The sequence below is a fragment of the Rhinolophus sinicus genome, linkage group LG02 (assembly GCF_036562045.2).
Source record: "Rhinolophus sinicus isolate RSC01 linkage group LG02, ASM3656204v1, whole genome shotgun sequence".
Classification (NCBI taxonomy): domain Eukaryota; kingdom Metazoa; phylum Chordata; class Mammalia; order Chiroptera; family Rhinolophidae; genus Rhinolophus; species Rhinolophus sinicus.
In genome coordinates this window covers 26,604,815-26,622,390 of record NC_133752.1, presented here as the reverse complement: position 1 = coordinate 26,622,390, position 17,576 = coordinate 26,604,815, and the positions used below count along the sequence as shown (strand labels likewise).

Below are 17,576 nucleotides of genomic sequence, written 5' to 3'. Positions count from 1 at the left end.
TTCAGTTCTTTTGTTATACAGCAGAGGAAACTGAAGCCCCAGAGGTTGAGGGTTTTACCCAAGGTTGCATCACAGAGCTTGTCAGTGACAGAACTTGGAATAATACAAGGTCTGGTCTTCTTTGCCCACGGTGGTGCAGTCTGCTTTTAATTTTAATCTCTTTTAAGTATAAACCACAGCCTCTGAATCCCCCACCCCCCAACTCTCTCTCTCTCTCTCTCTCTCTCTCTAATGCTTAAAAGAGAATAGTGACTTTAAAATCTTCATTTTTATTCCAAACTGACAATTTGCTTTGTGTAGTTTAAAATCAATATTTGTTTCAGAGATAGTCCTTTCAGAGATTCGGCATTCAGTAAAGACAGGTATCTATTTGTATCCTCATATGGAGCTCTGCTTCTTTCCGGCTATCTTGAAGTGTTTACATTCTCCTTACATGAAATTCATGTTTGCAAAGGAAGTGGTATGCGCTAGGGAAACATACAGGTTAGGGTTCTGACAGTGATTATTTACTATTTCTAAGTCTGGCTTCTAGCTGTGTGCATTTGGGGAGACCCTTCCTGGATTCACACTGAAAGATATATATCTGCTCTATTTTTTCAGTAGCTTTAGGGTAGTCATAACTTATACAACCGCTGCCCAAATAGCCTAGTGTGGGAGTAGAGAGGATTAATAATAATATTAATTATGTGCCAGACACTATTTTAATCACTTAACATGTTAACTACTTGATTAATTTTATCTTACAATACTGATAGGTAAGTGCTATTGTCATCACCGCAGTTTATAGGCGAAAAAATTAAGGCAGAGAGAGATTAAGTAACTTGCTAAAAGTCACACAGCTTTTAAGTGCTAGAGTTGAAATTTGAACCCAGGTGGTCTGGTTTCAAAACCCACACTCTTAACCCTCTGCTCTGTTGCATCTTAATCACAGAATCTCCCTCTATGGAAATAAAAGTAGGTTTTTATTTTTCTTTTAAGGAAGAAAAAGGATTGTCCAATGCCAACAAATAGCTTCTCATAAACACTTCTGATGGGGTTCTGCATCGTGAACCTCGTATCCAAACAATGCTTGGAGGGTATACTTACAAGCAATGCTCTCTCTACCACAGGTACTCTTACACAACAAATGCTTCTCCTGTTTCTACCCATGTATCAAAGTACCTTTAAAGAACTCAGTTATTTGAGATTTGTAAGAATTGCACAGAATGAAGCTTTTTGCCCTGGAAGCTCATAAAACAGGATCAATAAGTAATTATTCCATTGATTATTTAAAAGAGTTAAATTCTTTATACTCATCTCAAGATCCTCTGTGGGGACATTAATTACAATGCTAAAACACCCAAATATTGATGAGGAAAGGCTGTGAACCACGTACCTGAACAGTCCCTTTGCCCTTACTGGGTTCAGAACACATTTCCTACTTGAAATTTGCTAGCGAGAGACAAGAAATCATCTCTATTCCCTTTCTATTTTGGCAAAAGAACAACATAGGTTCTATTTTTAAGCAATTTATCATAACAAAGTTCCATTAAGTTTAAACAGACTAACCATACTTAATGATTATACAATCATGAAATTTTTTCTTATAATATTCTTTATTCAGAGTGAAATTTAGCAGGAAAATAAGGTATCTAAAAAATTGTCTGCTTTATTCCAGCTATCCAAATAACCAACTAATAACTAGAAGAAAAATTCTTCATTATTCAGTAACCATTGCTTTTCTTGCAGATTAATTAGATCAATGTGAGCAAAAAGGATCTCTTTCAATGGCGTGTTTTAGTGCCAGGAATTTATTAAGAGACAGAAATCCCACAGGCTGTATTCTAAGGAACCTGCTGGTTTGGATGGGGTGGACAGTGCTGCAGGAACAGAGAGAGGTGAGAGAAGGAGGACAGAAGAGGTTATTCTGTCTCTCTTGGGAACCAGTTGTATGGGCCCACCTGTGCCCCAAACAAGCCAGTGTCTGAGACTCCATTTTTCCTTCCTGTTTAATTAACACCACCACAATAGTTGAGCATCAACTACACAGAACCTCCCCCACCATCTCAGCACCTACACTTAATTTATTAGCAGGTTTTTTTCCATGAAATTTAATTGGAGTTCATTACATAGTAAAGCCTTGAATGGGCTTCCTTTTGATTAACATATTGCCGAAGTGGAGGTCTTTTATTTATTCATCATTTGTTAATGTAACACCTACCTTACGCCAGGTACGGTCCTATAGCTGGGACAGGTTACACAAACAATTATCATGTAGTCTGGAAAGGGCTGGGCTGGGTCTTAACTCCTGAGAAAGTGGTTTCATCCATCTTTGAATTCCCAGTATCAAGCCAGGTACTTTATATAGAAATTACCCAATAAGTGTTTGTGGACTTAATGAATGTAGTGCTCTGGTAGCATAAACAAGGGGCACCTGAATGAGGAAGACAGAAGTGAAGGAAGACTTCCTGGAGGAGGGGACACAGCCTTAATCTTAAAGGACAAGTAGTCCAGAATGGAAGGAACACATATACAGAAAAGGGGGCCCTAATTCAAGATCTATGTGTCCCCCAACACACACACACACACACACACACACACACACACACACACACGGGTGAGCTCCTGACACGCAGGAGACAGAAGTATGCTCTCTTTGCCAATAGGAATAACTCTGCTATTCTCTATTTCAAGGACATTGCAGTAATTAATGTGTGAGAGAGGAGCTTTGTTAAGCTTGAGAATGTCAGAGTTCTACAGGGGAAAGGTGACAATACTGTGTGATCTATTGTGATATTTTTCACAGTATATAATTTGAGCTTGTAACCGATTAACCAATTAAAGATTAAGCAGGCAGGCCTTAAAGCGTACTGCACAACTGAAAGAATGATTTATTACACAAAAGGTTATTGGAATAGAGGAAAGCCAGACTGCTTTCAGAGGAATACCATTTATAAGTAACTGTTAATTGGTGCTCCAGAACCAGGCTTCCCGGTTCAACCTGGAGAAAAGCAACACCTTAAATGCCCCTTTTGGAGAGTTCCAATGCACAGGTAGTTACAAATTAAAATGGTTTGGGAAGTTCCTTCAGTTAAAACACACACACACACACACACACACACACACACACACACACACAAATCTTTATTAATGGTTAAAAAGCCTTGCAGGAAAATTCTTTCCCCCTCTTCCCAGTTATCCCCTAAATACCAGTCTTTAAATCATTGCATCAGAAAATTGAGGCCCTGGAGGATTTATGGAATTTTATTCCTCTTTTGGAATTATACTAGAGCCATATTTTTAAAACAAAAACAGTCAAAGATAAATTCCATTAAAGCATAATTTCATTTGTGCTAATGATGCTATACAGTAGGTCCTCACTTAACATGGTCGACAGGTTCTGTGACTTTAAGCAAAAATGAGGTATAATGAAACCAATTTTACCATAGGCTAATTGATATTAACAAGAGTTAAACTTCATAGCATCTCAGCAATGTTATAATGAAATGACATTGAAAGAAACGATGTATTTCGAGGACCTGCTCTACTATTTTAGGGATGCATTGGTCTATGACATCATCAGTACGCTTGTATCCTTCGATTCGCGCTGGTCCTGCATGGGTTCCAATCAATGCATGGTGGCAGCTACATAAGTTAAATTGCCACTCTATAGAGGTGAGAGGGAGCACAGTACAAGGGGCAACCCACAGGGATTTCTGAGGGTTTTACCCTTGAGTTGATGAGGAATTGATGAAGGTGCCTGAATTGATGGGAGAAATGGATGAAAGTGCCTGAAAAGGTCGGCTGGGATCAGACTGCTAAAGACCTGTTTGGGGTATTTTCCTGAGTGCTGGGGCCAGCCAATGAAGGTTTTAATCAGAGAAATAACTAGGTAGATTTGAACTCTTAAAGTGTTTGTGGCTAACACTACCATCATAGGTCATTAGAAGGGGCCTAAGAGCTGTGCTGATACCAGATTGGTATTGTAGGGGAGGAAAAATCATTAATAATGTTCCTTTCTGAGGTCTTAGCTAAGACCCCTGCAATAAAAGATTAACAAGAGAAAAAAAATAGAAGTTTATTAACATGTAACCTCACGAAGACACCCAGGGGAAAACAAGTAACTCAAAGAGGTGGCTTAGAATTCAGGCTTAAATACCATCTTAATGAGGAAGGGGGAGTGGGGATGTAGGCCTCTCAGGCGAGAGTAAATGATTGTAAGAGAGATAAATGGGCCCTTAGGAGACCAGATGGAAGGTGTGGCAGTTTGTGACAAAGTCTGTCTGGGTGTGGTGTCGACCAGGGGAGAGTCAGTCTCCCCTGGTTGATGAAACTCCTGGGGAGGGGACTTAGAACAATTGAGTTTGTCAGGCGGGGAGGCCTGCGGGGTCTCTGCTCCCGCTCCCCACATAAGAACGCAGGATATGGTGAGGCCAAAAAGGAACACCCACGGAGCCATAGGTAGGGGAGTCATACCACTATATTCTCTCTGGCGGCACTATACTCTCACTGGAGCCTGGATCCACACTGTCCGCAAACCGCCATCCACGCTTGCCAGCCCAGCCAACATCTTCTTGCTAGACCCCATTTTTCTCTTCTTTCTCCTAGCGTAGCCACAGCAGTTATATTAGTGGCCAATGGCTCACTGGTTACAGCTGACGGCCAACTAGCCACAGCTGATGGCTGTGCAATCACAGTTGATGGCCATTTACTACCTGAGCCAGGCACCTGTCTATGTGAGGCCGAGAGCCTGGAAACTGCTTTTTGGGGTTCTGTCCCCACAGAGTTCCTATTAGGGGATCTGTCTTTAGGCAGATAAGGGGAGTTCAGAGAAAGCCTCTCTCTGTATTTGCTGTTTTTCAAGTGTCTGCACCTCAAAATAACATAGCAAAGCAGCATATTTTGGGGTGGCATGTCCTGAACTCCTACAGTCATATAGTATTGGGGTAGCATATTCTGCTACCGTTCAGTATCTATTGCACTAGTTCTTAGGAAGGGGGAGATGAAACAAGAAGGAGGCAATAGGATGGAGGAAGATATAGAAAGAAGAAGTAATTGATAGCACTTGGAAACTGATTGGGTGTTGAGGGTAAAGAAAAGCAACAGCCTAGGGTTACAGCAAGGCTTTTGGCAGATGTAACACTGTGTAACCATCTAAGACAGAGAATGAATGCAGGAGTAGAGGGAAAGATGATGAATTTGATTTGAGTATTTCAGATTAAGTATAGGGGGCTCCCAAATACTGATGTGCAGGTGTCTGGTAGTAAGTTGATTCTATGACTGGAATTCAGGAGTGATGTCAGGACTCCAGGCAGAAATTTGGGTGTCATCAGCATATAGGTGGGTGGTTGAGAAACCATGGATACATCTAGTGGATTTCTTTGCTCTAACTGATTTATACAATTTTGAATGAGAGACATGAAAAGTGAAGTTCAAATTGAACCCTATTTTCTTTGGTAGAGTGCGTAAGAGTTGCAATAAAAGTTTGTGGACCGACTGGATGGATACATGGATGAATGGATGATTGAATGAATGAAGAGTATAGGTTCGAGAAAGTCAATAGATGTTCTCTTTACTTTATCTCATGATTTGTTTCAGTTTTAGCTCTGGAAAGAAAAAAATATAGGACAACATTTGGAGGCAATACATGGAGGACTTTATCCCTGGCTTTAAAAATCAACGAGCCTTTCATTTTTTAAGCCAACTAATTTCAGACCATTTGATGTATATTATTCTCATTGGGTAACGATGCCCTAGCAGTGACTGAACAACTTCTGCCTTTGGAGCAAATCTAGATGGAGATGACCAGCTAAGTGACAGACTGGGTACTGTTCAGCAAGCAAACATGTTATTTTGCACATGATTTTTCTTGAGTAAGTGTGACTCTTCACTCTACATTCCATGGTTTTAAAAGAGAGGTGTGGGGTACTTATCAGGCATTGGATTGTAAAATCCCTATCTTACATAGATGGTAATACTATGGTCCCAGGGGCTGCAGAATATACCAAACCTCTTTAATAATCAATCATACCACCATCAAAGCAATATACAAGGCAGATTGGAAACATGTTTTCCATTACCATTGATGGATGATATTTACCTTTCCAGGGAAGGTAGTTCTGACCCTTCACGAATCATTGAAGAAATGCTTAAAATGCACAGTTGTGGCCCGAGATAGCCAAAATGTTTTTCACACTTCACTACAAGCACCAAATGATTTAGACAATGCCAAGTAAATTACAAATCCATTTTGTAGTTCAGGAAGGTCATTAGGACTCAGATTCATTATCTGCTGAGACTTATTTTTTCTACTTTCCATTTATTACTCTACTTTGAGTGAAACGGAGCTGTAGAAGCAGAGCAGAGACCCCAGTTCATTCAACTGACACTTATTCGTGTCTACAATTTCACCATAAATTTGGAGAGGGAGAGACAGAAATTGGAAACGCGGGGATTAAAATCCCCTTGTGCTACATTTGTCAACATGAGCAGATTGTAAACGGCCTCTTGCAGATATGATCTGCATCAAGCTAATAACTCTGAACCACAGACTTAGCCATTTGCATGATGTTTCCCTCCAGAAGTTTCTGAAATTGCTTCTGTAGTCATTACGTATCCCAGAGCTGTTCAGGGTTGGTAGAAAGCTTAGCGACTGTCTGACTAAGGAAGTTGGAGTCCTCCAATGAGAAGGACATGACAACTTTTACTGTGTACATCATTGCATCGGTCTTCACAAACTAAGCATTTGAAATACTTGGTTTGGGCCTTTCTGAGGAAAGAAATGGGGGGGGGGGGACTGTGAGTCCGCCTGGAAGAAAAGCATCCCACATATCCCTGACTAAGATGCCTTCTAGGACCAAATAACTCTTTCTGACAAATGGCCACAGTCTTTCTGCCCTGCAGTTCATCATTTGGTTTCTTATCCTTTATCGCATTTCCTAGCCATGGAATTTTTTCCGAAAATAGAGCTTTGTTGCAGAAGTGTCAAAAGGCATTCATAGTTTTTACTGAGAAATGGATTGCCCGACATGAGGTTTATAACGTAAGGGAGAATGGAACATATAGGCTATCCACTTTCTCTTGGGAGCAGGAAAAATGTGGTTAACGCCCCGACAGGGAGTTTTGTGGAGCAATTTGTCTCTGCCTGACACCACAGGATAGAGAGAGGAAAGCCCAGGTATTTCTCTGGAAGAGAAGAACTCCACCCAAGGGAAAATGAGCAACTTTTCCTTTTTATGATCAGGTAGCTGCTTGTTGGTGGGCTCTGTCTAGCATTTTTCATGCTCCCTGGTAGTAAATCCTACCTCTTCCAATTATTACTTAGACAACCTTAGGCAGATTATTTAATCTCTCTGAGCTTCTTTTTCCATCTGTAAAATGGGTATGATAACAGTAGTTCTTTCATAAGGTTGACATTGGGGATTAAATGAGATCATGGAGGTTAAGTATCTGGAACATAATAATGATAAGGAGAAAATTCTGAGATGTCCTAAATTAAATTACAGCAGACCAGAGGGTCAGAGGAAGCGCCAAGAAGAGGTTAATCAGTTAACTGCAAGGCAGTCTGACAAAAGACTGCTCATATTCCTAAGTGTATGTTGGAACTTTGAATTAACTTCCAGGTAGCCATTTCTGTGATTTTCTAACAGAATAGCGAGGCACCACCATACCCCAGGAGCCTCTGCTTCTTGCTTAGGTATGAACTTTCCAGACTTGCCCACAGCCAATCCAAAGGAGCAACCACTTCTTCCTTACAGACTCTGCACTTATCCCAGAGTTGCCCTTGCTTTATCCTTTATCCTGCCACCCTTTATCTACAGTCAATGTAAATTCTGTCAAAACAACCTATGTTCTTTCTTCCCCCTACTTGATGTATAAAAAAGCCTGTCAACTCCAGGGCAGTGGACATGTTGCCTTTCCCACCAAGCTCTGCTATTGGTGGTTTAGACTTCATGCCCCAGAACCTGGTCCTTTATGGCTCAATAAAACCTTCCTTTTAAAAAGGCTTTCAGCCAAGGAAGTTGAGTTTTTTGTTTAATAGTAAGTACCCAATTAAGTGAGTACACCACCACCACCACCAATCACCATTAACGCCACCATGACCACTATCACCATCACCACCATCACCACCATCACCACGATCACCCCTATCACCACCACCACCACCATCATCATTTTTTGGGCTTAATAATGAACAGAGCCAAGTTCAGGGACAAGAAGGCATTGTTTCATACATCTTTAAAACATTTATCACTAACTCACAGCATCTAGTACTGAAGATCCAGCTGAAAGGCTGCCTAGACAAGTCGGTAAACTTCAAGGCAAGGGAAGTATAAAAAGCTTCCTGCTCCAGGTGGGTAGTAGAAGGTTAAGGATTTTTAGGGAGGGTAGTAATTTACAAAGGGTCTTCCCTGGTACCAGTGGGAGGAAGAAATGAAGCCATTTTAGGAACAGCAAAGGCACCTGTGAGACAGGATGCTGTGTTGACGATGACTAGGAAGCTGCTTAATGTAAATGTCTATGAACAGTGAAAACGCCTGCAGTGAGAACCCAGGGGCCCAATAACCTCGTATGGCTCCATTCTGTATCTCTTTAGTCCCATCTTGTTCTCAGTTGCATGGAAACAATAAGAGCTGATAACCAAGTCTTTCAACTATAAACCTACCTCACAGCATAAAGAGAGCTAAACATATAAGTGTTCAGATGCCTCTAAAAATAACATGTTACATTTCTCTTTGGTTAGGAGGCTCTATGTAATAGTTTAAAATGCTAGCTAGTCAAGTCACATGACCTGTGTTTGAATCCTGGCTCTATTTTACTAGTTGTATAACATTAGGTGAGTTATATAATTTCTCTGGGTCTCGATGTTCTCATTTGTGCAGTGGCAATTATAATAATATCTACCCAATAGGGTAATTATGGAAATTAAATGGGATAACGCATATAAAACACTCAGTACAATTCCCAGCACATAGTAAATACATATCAATTATTATTATTGAAATCTTTTAGATGGATTGTTTTCTGGTGAGATAGGGAGAAAGGATAATATAAATGTAGAGAAAGAGAACGGGAGGAAGAGATATGGAAACGAGAGGCAGGACTTTAAAAGCTGATCCTGGAACAGAGGCACTTAATGACTGTCAAAAAAAAAAAACAACCATGAGAGAGAAAAAGGATAAAGATGGCAAAGACTCAAAGGCAGAGGCTTAGCTTTGTTTCCTGCCAAGGTTTCATCCATCTGGCCTTGGCTTCTACGCTGGTTTTTTTCTTCCAAATGGCAGCTCTAGAAGCCTGGTGGTGAAAAACTCAGGGCAGGGAGACAGACCATCTCTCAGTCACCATAAACTTCTGTACTCAGTGAAGGCATATAAGAAATGTACATATTATTCTTTTGCAATATAGAATCCCTTTGAGTCTAATAGAAGAGACAGGCCTGTCAAGTGAGTCAGCAGTGACCACAGGCAGATTTAATCCTATTACTTTTTGGCTGACAGCTGATGCAGAGAAAAATACTCTTTGATCCAGACAAAGGTAAAGGTAGCTTCAATCCCAACACAAAATGCTGACACTCCAAATCAGCCTCTATTCCTAGTCTATAATGACTCTACACACCAGAGAGATCAGAAACATCATCAATACCTTTCTTATTGTTGGGTTGTAATAATTTAATCATCGCTGAAGATAAAATGCTCAAAGGAAGAAAAAGAGAGCAGAATGGTTTCTTTGTTTAATAGCAGATACTGAATTGGAGCATCTATTATAGATGAACATACAGAAAATGAACATAAACGTGAATAAGTTATAAGATATCTCGAAAAACGACACAAATGGTTAACCACAGGATTTTTTTTCTTTTATGTGACGAACGGCTGGTCTGAATCTACTCCTATGGCTTTTTGAATTCTAATCGACTATAAAACCAGGGCAAAACTGCAGTCCTAAGATGGATTTTCAATATATCTCTTGTGATGTGTGCCTTTACAAACACAAGAATTTAAGAAATCAACTTAAAGCTCGGATCTGAATATAAAAATGTAGGACATGTTTAAGAGGAAGATCAAAGGGCAAATTTTACATTATAAAAATTATTACCTAGATAACCTTAGATAACCTTGAGCCTGAAGAATAAATGCTTTTATAAAATTAAACAGATTCAAGTTATGTATCACGATGCACCCCTGTTCAGCACATGCGTGCACACACACGTGTGCGCACACACACACACATACACATGTAGGAAAGAAGGGAAATATGTTTATTTTACATTTTTGCTAAATTGCTTCCCTAAGATGTTGTCTTGGATCTCTGGGGTGGCTGTGATTGGAATCTGCCTGCTTTTCCAATCTTAGCTTAAGCTGAGCATGGCTGGGCTGTGCAGAAGGTGACTTCCCAGATATGGGAGCACCTGGGCCGGCTGACTTCTACAAAGCACAGAAACGCTCTCATTTCTGGATTCAGACACCTACCCTATACTTAGCACTTTCCTTTAGCCTGCTCAAGGCTGATGCTTCTTTCATGGTTCCTTAGTTGGTGTAAGGGACTCAGTAGCTCAGTTCTGCCACTGCCTCACCTAGTCACACGCCCTTATTTAACCATGAAGTTGATGTGCGGCCCAGTGTGAAATGCAGGGAAAAGAGAGACTTCTGTTCTCAGTGGGAGACAATATTTAAGCTTAGGCCTCTGTTTTAAGATTTGGGACTCAATCTTGCCCTGTAACGGTATGTGTATCAATACCCCAAAGGAATTTCTCTTAGACGCATTTTGCTTTGAATTTGAAATGCTTTTGATGCTTTTTATTTAATAAGGCACAGGCAAGGACTTCGTTCATTATTTAGACTAGAACTTATTTTGCACTTGATATAAGAAAAATCTGGCATGCTTGTTCAGGGTAATTGCACAGAGTGAAATGAACCCAATTTATGTAAAGGATTATTGAAGGAATAAAAACCTTCCAAAGTAAGCCTGCTAAATCATTCATTGACATTTTGCCTAAATCTGGATCCTGTGCTTTGCCAGCTTTTAAAGCAAAGCAAAGGAGCAATTATTTAAAAGTGATGGTGAAAAACAGTATTGAAAGAGAGCAATCCTGGAGGGCAGATATATTTTAAGTGAGTATTCTCTCTTAAATAATGTAATTCACAGACCATGGAGCTAGGCCCCAGGAAGCATCTCAGTTTATGTTGTCACTGGCAATCTTCAATATTCTATCATTAAAAGGCCTGAAAATGCAATGTAAACAATGTCCCCCCTTTTAAAAGAATAATTATCTCTCTTATTCTTTTACAGATTGCTATTTTATTTTATGGTTTAAATTTTGCTATGCACTAAATGGGTTCAATTAAGCTTAAAGTCTAATTCTGGGTATCCAGCTTCTTTGAAACTATTTGTTTCTTTTATATTTTCAGTTAAGGTCTATAAATTTATCTGATGCGCAAAAATCTGATGTGAAGAAATTATAAATCTAAGTCCTTTCCTCTGTTCTATACATAAAAAGTCCAAAATTTCTAAAGAGGTAGATGTAACATTTTCATTAGTTAATAGTTCTCTAGACTTAATAACAGAAACATTTCAGGCAATCAAAAAGCAAGTAGGAAAAAAAAAAAAGTCCTCTTTAACTGATTCCTCAGAAAATTTTTTTCCCAGATTGTAAATAAATTGTTCGTATGTTTTCCATGTGGCCGTTTCAGGATATACACAAATGAAATGCAGGACACAGACAAATGAAATGCTACAAGATATTAAAATATCCCTACTTCGCCTGTATGGAACAAAGGCAGTCTACTCTATTAGAGGAATAAAAGCAAATACGAAAGAGGGATTTTTCACACTTGCAAAAGTATAGGCTGCATTTGTCCTGGAGAGAGCCACTGGGCAAGGCGTCTTGTGACAGTGCTTGTAGGGGTGTCGATGGGCTCTGAAATAGCAGCATTACATAATATCCCCACCCAGAATGAGCCTCTGGAGCTCAGGAGAAGAAGTGCCCATTGAAAATGCCTCTCCTGGCTACAGGGTCTTCTGTGCATGGATCTGCTCATGGATCAATATGCCAGTTAGCCAACCTACACATCAGTATTTTCTGCCCTTTAGAAGCAATGATGGCACTTGCTCCGAATGAGTATGATCTGTATAATTCATAAAATAGCCTGACTCAACTGTACTAGATTTTAAAATGCAGTCCGGGGGGGGTCTACTGTGTTGAAATCCCTTTTTCTATATGAATATTTCCAAGCTTTGTAATTATGCTATCATGTATTTATGGTCATAAGAAGTCAATTTTAAACTAAATACTCTTTAGTACCCCTTTTCATATATATTTTCATCCCAGATATTAAAAGGTCAGACAATTAAGTTTGCGAACTTTCCACCGTGTAAGCACACGGTGGAAAGTTTGCAAACTTAATTTTCTGACCTCGTAAAAAGTTTGGGATAAAACAGTTTAAGGAGGGTGGAAAAATACAATAAATTGAAGGGTAGAACATATTAAACATGACTAATTCACCTTGTTCTGCAAATTTTTTAAGGTATAGAAAATTTATTAGTATTTTAAAGCAGTTTAAGAATTATAAACCCTCTATCAGAATATCTACCTTGATTGGGGTGAGATCATGCTACTCTATTGTGAGCATAGAGCAGGAGCTCAATAAATGCTTTTCAAGAATGAATGGCTATAAAGAGATAATTATGTTCCTCTTTAACCATAAAAAGTAAATCTATAAGTAGTGTTATCTTTGCATGGCATTTATGCAACAAAACTAAGTTCAGTATTAGAATTAATTTAAAGTAATACTATAAGAATGGGCATTTTAAAGGTAAAAATTCAAAGAGTTAAAAAAAAAAAGTCTAGGTAGGGTATTCCTATGAATTTCTAAATATAGCATGCTTGACCAGGAAAATGGCAGTGAGCATTTGTGAATGAATTTCAGATTAAAGGAAATTATCAATACAAAGCTGTGTAAATTTAAATTAACACAAAGAAAATACGACTATTGTAAACCAACCATATACATTAAGAGAAATGATACTCTCTTTGAACTTGCATTCTCAATACTGTCTGTGCAAAATTGCTTGTAGTGTTGTCAAAGGGGTGTTTGCAGCCAGATGCGTAGAAAACATCACCTTCAGTGATAAATATATCAAAGCAATGTAGCCTGTTGTTTCCTTTAATGAGATGGAGTCTGGCCAGATCATGGCTGTGCTTCTGAACAACTGGCCTGGATGTGTGAAACCTGCAGAACTGGCAACAGCAGCTGGAAGGCATCCTGTATGTATGCCGTGCTATTGCAGCCCTAAGAGAGGAGAACAATGTGGTTGAAGGGTTATTTCCATAGTTCAGTCTCGACAGTTCTTCCAATTTGATAACGTTCCCTCTCATCAAGCCCCAAAATATATAATAATATTTTTCTTGTAATATTGGTGCTTAGAGAAAATGTAAACGCATTCCTTTGGATGGAGTGTGTCCAGCTCTTAATTTTCTACCGTAACAGAGAGAAGAATTCACTCAGAATGAGGCAAGTCATTTCTATAGATTTTTAGGACACATCGGTGTGTGTATATTCATGACCCAGTATGTCCAGTCTGAACTATCCTCTTCCTAGATCAACCCCACTGCCCTGAAATAACACAAAAGCATAGTATGCAGCAGGCTCTAGTTTGTCCTAACCTATAGCTGAATAAACAAGAACGGTCTACATAAAGCTAAGTGGAGGTATTATTATTGTGGCGTTATTCATGGCAAACCTTGAACACTGTCATCCTGCCATGTGCGTTAGTACCTTCTCCTTGGTTTGTATATATGACGCTGCCACTCATATTCTATTGTGTTCTAACATACAGTATTAGAGGGAGGGGTCATTTAAAGTTTCAGGTAACCACAGCATGAGAAAACTTCCAGTGGGAGAATGGATAAACATCTGATCTCATATTCTTCATGACTGAGGTGATAAATTAATCTGCTAATGCCTTCTGGGTGGCCAGGGGAGAGATTCTTTTGTTCTTCTGTCTCTGGGTTTCCTCTTAACTGTGTCTGTCCCTCCAGAACCTGCACCTACACGCCTTGTCCCTTCTGGTCGACTCCATCCCACGGTGTGGCTGTGACCTATACAATAACACTTGGTGCCACCACTTTGTTACTTTTATACCTTGGTAGTCTTCCTTAACAATAAGGCATGACTCTTAAACACACTGCTATAAATATACAGGTAGCCCTCCATGAAGTTCGGTAATTTTCAAATTTTGCAATTGACAGCTACTTCAGACAGTAAAAAGCTGGTGTATATTCATTGGCCATGTGCAAACTTAGCTTGTTAGCATCTTGTGGCTTTAGCTGGGTGCCCTGTGGCTATAGATTTGCCAGTTTCTTACAGTGTGGCCCCTAATGGAAGGTCTTCCTCCACCAACCACAGGTAGAATACAATGCCCGATGACTCAAGAATGTCTGTGGGACTCTTTTCTTCTCTCATATCACTGCTTCCAGTAAAGACACAGTGGTGTCAGGGCAGCTTCTAATCTATGCTATAAAGTCCTGCTGAGTGGACAGGCCACAGCGCAAGTGGTTGCAGAGGATGGCGCCTCTGGTCACTGAACAGGCAGAGGCTCAACAGTCTACTTGTCATTTTGCCAGATGGAGCTCAGACCCAGTTAAACCAAAGGGTATTGTGAATGGAGGGAAGTGCCCATTTTTAAGAAAATCACCATTGAGCAAGAATCCCTGATGGCAGCCAATAATCACAATGCTAAATCTGGTGTCAAACTTGGCAGCAAAAATCTGCTTCTGCCAGAGCAAACAGCGACAGAAATTAATGTGCAAGCTTAGCATTTCTCTTTATAATCAGGAATTCTTGAAAATGAGGTATTGTTGCTTCACGAGAGGGTTTACAGCTGGTTGAGCTCCACAAATGTACTCAAAAAAGACTGCTGATGATAAGATTTAGACTTGCACTGACATTAACTGCCTGGAAGAAAAACCAAAAAAAAACAAAAAAAACTTAAATACACAATCGTAGCCCTAACATTTGCTTTGATTGAGAAGCACTTTCTCTCCAGGGACACTTACCTCTAACAGTACACTATTGATCACGGGGTTAAGGACTTCAGCCTTCTTGTTGCTCTGTGGGATCAAAGGATGAAAGTGACAGATTAGGTGCTTATTCCACAAGGCTTGCTACATAAAATGTCATACACTGGCTTTGTTGAGGGATTACTTAGACAGGAAGGGGAGAAGTGGAATGCTTACTCTAGGCCAAGCTTCATATATGCTGCTTCCCCTATAGTATCTCATTTAATTTTGACAAATCCTAGGAGGGAGGGAGGTACCTAATGTAAAGATGAGAAAATAGGAATCAGGAAGGTTGAGTAACTTGTTTAAGGTCACATAGCTAGAAATTTAAACTCAGACCTTTCTAACTATTTAAAGCTTGTAGCAGGTCTGGCATTAGGGTGAGGTGAGTGAGGCTGAGTTGCACACGTGCAGGGTCAGATCCTATTTTTACATAAAATTTTGATATTTTGTTCATTATCATGATACTTTTGCATTCATCTTGATTTTTAGAAATATTGCATTATAATTACTATCTAGATGACTGAAGTTGTTTCTTTGTCTTTCTTGGTAGGGGATGCTTAAATTTTACAGGTGAGTTAGGTAACTTACTCCCTACCCCAGTCCCAGCTGTTTGTTAGTCTTTTTTTTTTTTTTCCTTCTCATTCTAAATGCAAACATGGGTACTTGGTTATATGGTGTGCCTTCCAGATTGGTAGCAAAATTAAAGCATTCTTAAATATAACTTGAAAAAAAAGGTCTGCAGATCCCAGTTTGCAAAACATGACTATATATAAAGCACAGATTACAAAGCCTGATATAAAGTAGGAATGGAAAAAATGAGAGCTCGTGTTAGTATCATCGTTATTATTCCCACTAGTGGTCTATCCATCAGAAGTCTTCTCTATCTGAAATGTTCAATCTACTCTTAGACAATAAATAATTAAAGGGCCTAGAAAGAGAAAGGGCAATCTTAATCAGCTGGTTTCCCTCATGTACCCAGAAGACTTTATGGTAAACAAAAGTACATAAATGAAATACATCTTTCCCAAGCAGCCCCCTTTCATTGACATTACGCTACTGAGGGTGAAGTATTGTCTTACCGGGGAAACCATAATGGAGTCTTGGGGAAAACAAAATCTTTAAAAACCCAGTCATTTTAGTAAGGAACCAGAAAATCCATTATGGTATTTGCTCTCATGTTTATTTGATTATCAATAAACCTCTAAAATATAATCGAAATGAGGTTTTCAGACTCAATGAGATGTGCAAGCAATTTTAATAGAGCCTGGAGAGCAATACACACTCATTAACTTCCAGTTATGAATAATGGCTATTTTAGAAAACAGAAACAATGACTTGATGTAAATGATTCATCACAGTACAAAATGAGGAGGATTGTTGGGGCAAGATGGCATTTCACTAAACGCTACTTAGATTTAACATTTTCTTTCTCCAAAATAAGAACTGTGTCTTCCTGGTTTGGTGCACGCAAACATTTGTACACATGTGAATATACAATTAATTCTTGAACTCCATGGGGGTTAGGGGCACTGACCCCTCCTCCCCTGCAGTCAAAAATCTGCATAGCACTTTTGACTTCCCAAAAACTTAACTCCGAATAGCCTCCTGTCGACCGGAAGCCTTGCCGATAACCTAGACCGTTGATTAACACATATTTTATATATTATATGTAGTATATACTGTGTTCTTACAATAGAATAAGCTAGATAAAAGAAAATGTTATTAATAAAATCGTAAGGAAAACACACTTCCAGTATTTATTGAAAAAAATTTTGCGTGTAATTGGACCTGCACAGTTCAATCCCATGTTGTTCAAGGGTCAACTGTATACACGCACGAATTCAAGTACAATACCCGTCTGCTAGAGCTTTGCTACTCAAAATGCAGCCTGTGGGTTAGGAACATTGTTATCACCCTGGGAGCTTGTTAGAAATGCAGAAGGTCAGTCCTCCTCGCAGACCTACTGAATCAGAATCTGCATTTTTACAAGATGTGCAGGTGATTTCCTTGTACATTAAGGTTTGAGAAGCCCTGTGCTGGAATACAATATGTTGAAAGGAATCGAGAGCAGTACCATGAATATTGCCCACTAGTGTAAATAAATTAATGCTTAACATGAATCACATAAAACATACAACACACATACATGCACACATATACACCCTCATCACTAGATAACCATAGAGAACCAAACATTTGGCTGCCTGCTGTGTCTGAAGTTCAGCTAACTGGAAGTTGAGAGATCAATTGCAAATCCTGGGGGAATCAGTTCACACCTCTGGGGCTCGGTTTCTCACCTAGTAAACTTTGGAAAGAGTGAGAAGAGGGTACAGTAGAGGCTTGGGAAGCTGAGTCACTGAGGCCTGATTAAGACTTCACACCTCTCTGTATGCCTAGCAGTTACACCAAAGTCCATGGGTGTCAGCTAACTGAGACAACACTGAGTACATAAATTAATTTTATTGAGCCTGTCCTATCAATGAGCTTCCACCTCCCCCTTACATACACTGAAGCTCAATTGTTGAAGGCCTAAAAT

At 39.5% G+C, this 17,576-nt stretch overlaps 1 protein-coding gene across 2 annotated transcripts in view; it reads right to left on the bottom strand.

Annotated features, from left to right (window-relative positions):
• Positions 1-9,691: 9,691 nt before the first annotated feature.
• The window catches only part of FAM114A1 (family with sequence similarity 114 member A1), a 64,517-nt gene continuing 56,632 nt past the window's right edge, over positions 9,692-17,576 (bottom strand). The window contains exons 13-14 of one of the 2 annotated variants that reach the window (XM_019741990.2): positions 15,035-15,088; positions 9,692-13,268 (exon numbers count right to left, since the gene is read on the bottom strand). In XM_019741990.2, coding sequence (XP_019597549.2) covers positions 13,167-13,268; positions 15,035-15,088 — 156 coding nt within the window. In that variant the 3' untranslated portion in view covers positions 9,692-13,166. The remainder of the gene's footprint in view (positions 13,269-15,034; positions 15,089-17,576) is intronic. The other variant, XM_019741991.2, reaches the window with a different exon arrangement.